This window comes from Rissa tridactyla, chromosome 4, assembly GCF_028500815.1.
Source record: "Rissa tridactyla isolate bRisTri1 chromosome 4, bRisTri1.patW.cur.20221130, whole genome shotgun sequence".
Lineage (NCBI taxonomy): Eukaryota > Metazoa > Chordata > Aves > Charadriiformes > Laridae > Rissa > Rissa tridactyla.
This window is the reverse complement of record NC_071469.1, coordinates 22,585,347-22,591,346: the sequence shown is the minus strand read 5'-3', so window position 1 is coordinate 22,591,346 and position 6,000 is coordinate 22,585,347. Positions and strand designations below refer to the sequence as shown.

The 6,000-nt window shown below is 34.0% G+C and overlaps 1 protein-coding gene across 1 annotated transcript in view; it reads right to left on the bottom strand.

The window, feature by feature from the left end:
* Nucleotides 1–223: 223 nt before the first annotated feature.
* Nucleotides 224–6,000, bottom strand: part of EFCAB11 (EF-hand calcium binding domain 11) — a 64,872-nt gene continuing 59,095 nt past the window's right edge. Inside the window, 1 exon segment of the mRNA XM_054197909.1 lies at nucleotides 224–353. Within this exon segment, the coding sequence (XP_054053884.1) occupies nucleotides 224–353 (130 nt within the window).

Here is a 6,000-nt window from a genome sequence, read left to right as displayed (position 1 = left end):
CACAATTGCAGTTCCTAACTAGGGTGATTGGGAATCAATTGAGATTTCAAATATTTTAAGTATTCTACACACACATACACATGTAAATTAATACACCCAACTTGTCAACAGTAAAGCTTCAAAGGCTGTTCTTCAGAGCTACACTTACAGTCAAAGTTCTTAAAATGCTGGCTGAAACAAATGAAGTTTCATTGATGTTTAAGTATCTTGAGATCTGAAGTTTTCACTTTGTCTTTCCACCAGAGAATATTCTGTAGGCAAAGTACACTGGTGATACTTCATCTTGTCCATACTTCATTGCAGATTCAAACTCTTTGAAGCTGATGCGGCCATCAGAATCCTGATCGACTTCTCTGTAAAAGAAAAGAGAATTGGTATTTAAAACCCAAAAGACATTATGTAAAACAGACATTATACTTAGTTGTAGATATCCAACACCAATATTGTTTTTGAAGAGCTTCTGTCCTAAAATTCAAACTCCATACAAAGAATTAATGAACTAAAAAAGGCTTTTTTGTGTAGTACATCTCATACAAGGATCTCAAAGCTCTTTAAAAAGAAGGACAAGTACCAATATGTGTATTCAACGGGAGCTAAAATTTAATTGCAATATGACTTGTGCAAATACAGCACATTTAGCACAGATTTAGTTCTTACACCTCATCCCTAATTCTCCAAATTCAGTCACCTGTGACAGAGATCTTCAAAGTTCCATGACACAACATGCAACCCGAAACACTGCAAACTTATATTTAAAAGTTCCTGAATTGCCCATGCTGCAAGCAGATTATTTTGAAACAAAGATTATGTTAACAGAAGACCTATTCTTTGTGGTTGTAAGAAAAAAGTGCTAATTTGTATGTTAGTATATGCTGAAGTGGATATTCCAATACTCTTAATATTTGTTTCCACGATATAAGCTGATAGAAGATGGCAATTCAATTAATGCCATTAACACACAGGGCTAGGTTTTATCAAATACACTTTGCAAAATTATTTGATGCAATTATAAATTAGGCTGACAAAATAGTATTCTATAAAGTATTTGTCTTAGTTCTGCCTAGCTTTCTAACTAGAAATACAACACATACAAAAGTTAAAATTAAATAATTCAAAAATTGATTCATTGTTGGATCTCAACATTCACTCATCATCTAGGAAAACATTTGATTGGTTTATACCAATGTACAGTCCATAATTTTATTAATAATCTGGAATAAAATTTATGATTGTTACTGATAAAATTTACAGATGACACAAAGACTGGTATGATTGTAGTGCTTCAAACTTTGCCATCACCATCAGTGTTCAATGGTAGTCTCCCTACCATCTTGCAGCATGCAAAATGGGATGCATCCTCTACATAGATGAAACTGAAAATTTTAAAATAATCCATCCTACCATAATCCACCTCTTATCATCCTTTGAAATGCGTTGGAAATTTCAGAGAATCTATACCCTGAAGAACTAGTAAAGTAATTCAGTTCTAAAGAAAGCCTTACACAAAGGGATAGGATGTCCTGTTTGACACTTATTCTAAACGCACTCTTCAGAAAAGCCTGGTAAAGGTAAAAGAAAATAATTTATTTACAACAGCTTCAAATACAGAAACACATTACAAAGGTTACAAAGGCTGATAAAAGAAAAAAAATGCTTACATCTGCCTATTCCTACCTTAGTTGCAAGCAGCTTCTCTAGTTTATCCAGCTTTCAAGACATCAATGACTATGAAATCATGGGACCAAAGAAAGATTTCTTCTGAAAAAAATACTACATCTTTAAGTTTGCCTTCACAGAAGAGGATCTTGATTTGGAATATGCGCTTCCCCTTTCCCTGAAGAAGAACTATTTAGATTAAAATGTGATTATTCTCCCCTTCAATAAAAATTATTAATCTTCATCTTTTTCAAGAATCCCTTAGACTACCAACTTCCCACCTCTTCGGAACTTTTAGTGTCATTTGGTAGGATTCCTCTTATCTCTTGGCAATAAACAATCTGTACTAGTGCTTAACTGTGCTATAAATGAACTACTAACCTCTTGTGAAGTAGACTTGGTCAGACAAAGTTCAGTTCTCATCGTGCAATGATTGAACCTTACATGGCCATAAACATACAAAATGACAGCCTGTCCTTATGGAAATATTTAAATGAAATTAATTCCTTCAGCTCATTGTTGGCTCGAGATTAAGACTAGAACATGATGATATTCTATTGCTTCTCAGGTACGGACAAATTTAAGAGGATGGTCACCCTTAATCAAGTCTTTAGGGACAACATGATAGCTGGAGATGGACCAGTCACTCGGTTTCTGGGTGAGAGGGAGCCTTTCAAACAGTGCATGTTATAATACAAAGAAATGCAAACTTATTCACCAGTGAAGGATGAATGCAGGTCATAATTACAAAATGGAGATGCTGTCCTGGAAAGCAGTGACTGAAAAGGACTGAGAAGTCATAGAAAGTAATCAAATGAAGATTATCTCTTACTGTGGTACTTTACATAAGAAGGTGAATATGATCCTTGAATGTATAAGCAGGATAATATCTAAAACAAATACAAGACTGATTATATTTCTGAATACAGTGTTAGGAAAATTATGAAAGAAATAGTATGTCTACTTTCTGGTGCCCACACATCAAAAAGGATACTGAGGAACTTAAAAGAATTGAGAAAATAACTAATTATCAGTAATTATAAGAGTTCTGTAAAATATGCCTTGTAACTATACATTAAAATACTATGTTCAAGAAAAGACTGGAGAACTGATCCAAACAAATCAAGACCATAAGTATCTCTCTACAGAAAATATTGTGGATAGTAAATATCTCTGTAAGCTTACAAGGAAAGACATGATGATTGGCACAAGTTGAGGCCAAAGCTAGAAAAACATATAACTTAAATAAGGTGGTTTGTTTGTTTGTTTGTTTAAGTGAGGTTGATGAGCTACTGAGGTAACTTACCCAGGGACATCGGAAGTGAGACTTCCTTGGTTTCCCCTCCCTTGGTGTATTCTCTCTATGTTCAGGAGTTTCCTAAACTGCACATGTGTGTCTGCATGTAATTATTCGTGATGTATATTTCTTGCATGGATTTTTTAACAGCTTTTTGAACCAACGTGAAGCCCGTGGCTTGAACACCTGCTCTATGATTAAGTACTGCATCTTATTGGTTTTGAAACTGCAAGTCATTTGGTACTCCCTACAATGTAAGAACCCTTCTCAGTTACTGTATGTATCAAAAGGTGCATAAAAAGGATCTTTTTTTAAAGACCAACCATTGAAGTATTTTCTAACAAAAAGCTTATTTTAATGACAGTAATTATTATTATAACCTGTGCTACTTGCAAGTACATTAGTTCATTCAAAATAAATGTACAGATTTAAATACCTGAGAGAATGTATAATAATCAAATAACAAAATCTATTTTTTTAATATTCTGATGTATTCTCGGAAGTTAATTCTGGAAGATCACTTCATGAATGTTTTAGAAGTTAGTGCTGACAACGTGGCTAAACTGAAGTTAATGGAAGTTTTGCCATTAATTTGCAGGAGGCAAGGATTTCACCCAAAGTATCTGAGTTAGGGGCATAAATCACACCTTTAATGTTTATATTCACTACGTGTGCCTGTTTGGAAGCTGCTCTTGAAAAATGGCCCTCAACTTTACATGGTGTTTGTTCAACGCCCTGAAAGCCTCTAAATGACTCTTTGAATTAAGGATCATTTTCTGAACAACCTTTCAGCAGACACTAGCAAGATACATTGGGGGATAAATAAACGACAAATAAACTGGTAAGTAGTTAGCTGCTGTAATCTGAAGAAACACTACATTTATTTAAATGTTACAGATTTTTGGAACCTTGCCAAAAGTAATCTGAAAGCAAGAATGGCCTTGGAGTGTTAAATTTTCATTTTCATCTAGCTGAAGCAAATGATATATTCATCCTTGTGATTATGAAAATACTATGTCACAGCATATTGATCTTTATTTCACAGGTCAGTGTTCATTTAACGCTGTTAGTAAAATATATATAGGTATTTCAGGGTATGTAGTGCCTCAGGTAGATTGTCTGATCTTCCACTGAAAACTGAGTAATAATCAGCATCACAAGTTACTGACTGTGAGATATAAATTATTCTCTTATACAATTAGGTAATTGAAGACTCCCAAAATCACGTAAGTGTATTTTCATAGGAAACTGGATTAGATAAATGGCACTTTCCTTCTGACAGGAATATTTTAACCGTAAGTCTGAGTAGAGTAAATGAATAACCTAAAAGACTAATGTTTAATATAAGTTGCCTCTTGAAGTTTCATGTTTATTAATTCACTGAAATGAGTACCTACCAGAAAACTATCCACATGCAAATACAGCCTAGCCTTTTATTTTATAAATAGCTGTATATATTAATCAGTCACTTAAGCTTTTTCCCAACTAACCCCACAACAATTTACATATGATCGGATCTTGTAATTCCTGAGATAAAAACAAAGATGGAATTTGTCCATAATATTTCTTCTTTTTGTATGGAAAGATTCTCGCATAAGCACTACCTCTTGAAGTAGGCACACAATCTGAAATATACTGTATCTATCTGATTTATACTTTTTTTTTTATTAATCCATCATATCTGTCCAAAGCATGCAAAAATATAGATCAAAGATTTTAATTCTACCCAGTATGTCTCTACATAATTCGGTATCTGTCCTAAGCAGTAAATCAGAGAATTAAGCAATCATTTCTATTACTTAAAAAAAAAGGAGTAGTGAATGCACCGCAGAGCCAGCAGAGACTGCCATTGAGTTGGCTTTCAACCAGTTAGCTCAGTAGGACAAGCCCCCAGAGCTGAATAAGAGCCAGGATAAATTAAGCTCTGCTCAGATCTCTGATGCCAGGGCCATATATCAGATATATGCAAGTGAAGAAGGTGGCTTAAAACTAGCTTAAATTTCTCTACTATGTAAACATCCTTAGAGATCATTAATCATACTACTAAAGACGGATGGTCCTCACTTTGACTTTGAAAGAACTGAAGTTAATGCTTGGGAAGGAAGTTTTCATTTAATCTATTTTATACAGGCAGAAGTTTTCATAGAGATCAGTGAGGAGAAAACACCAGATGTAGCACATAAATGAAATGCAGGAAAAGAAATATAACATATGGGATATGCCACTGAGAATGAAAACTTCAAGGTTCCTTCTCACAGCATTCTACATGAACACGGATTCACTTTGGTTACTGCTCAAACCGCCCCCCCCCCCCCAACCAGTATTTCTTTATCTATACCTATACCTATATCTATATCACTTTTATGATAGAAATGGCTACTTGACTTTCCAAATAATTTATTGTCTAATGTATGACTTAAAAACACTAATGACACATTTAAGTTTGGGTAAAACAGCATTAACAGTTACCGTAACTAAATATAAAAAGACTACTTTCTGTTTACAAATAAACGTAAGTTAGAAATTTGAGTAATTTTAAGTACTTGTTTCCAAAGACTTGTATTTTCCAGTTAACTGAGTTATTATAAGAAACAACAAGTTACAGGGGTCTAGACTTTCCCTACACAGTTGCAATTTATCAAACGCCTACATGTGGAGGCATAATGCATGGCCTTTTATGCATTGCTTTATAGCAACCACTTTCTCAGAGCAGATGATGATGTAATGAGATATACCACATGTATAAGTAACTTATTTCTGTAATAGTCCATGAACTAGAGTGATTTTCTTAATTGTCCATATTTTTTTGTCCACAACAAAAGACTTAGCAATATTATATATATATAATATACTAGTCCTCCTGAATTAGAGACAAAAGCATGCCAGGCACACCAGGCTGGGTCTTCAATCACGATTTCTCTGCAATTTACATTTCCCAAATAGCAGTGGTTTTCCCCTATTTATTGTAGTGATACAAATGAGATTAAGCATTCATACATACTTCTATCTTAAGTCTCCAAAATCTATATATATCAAGTTCCCTGCTA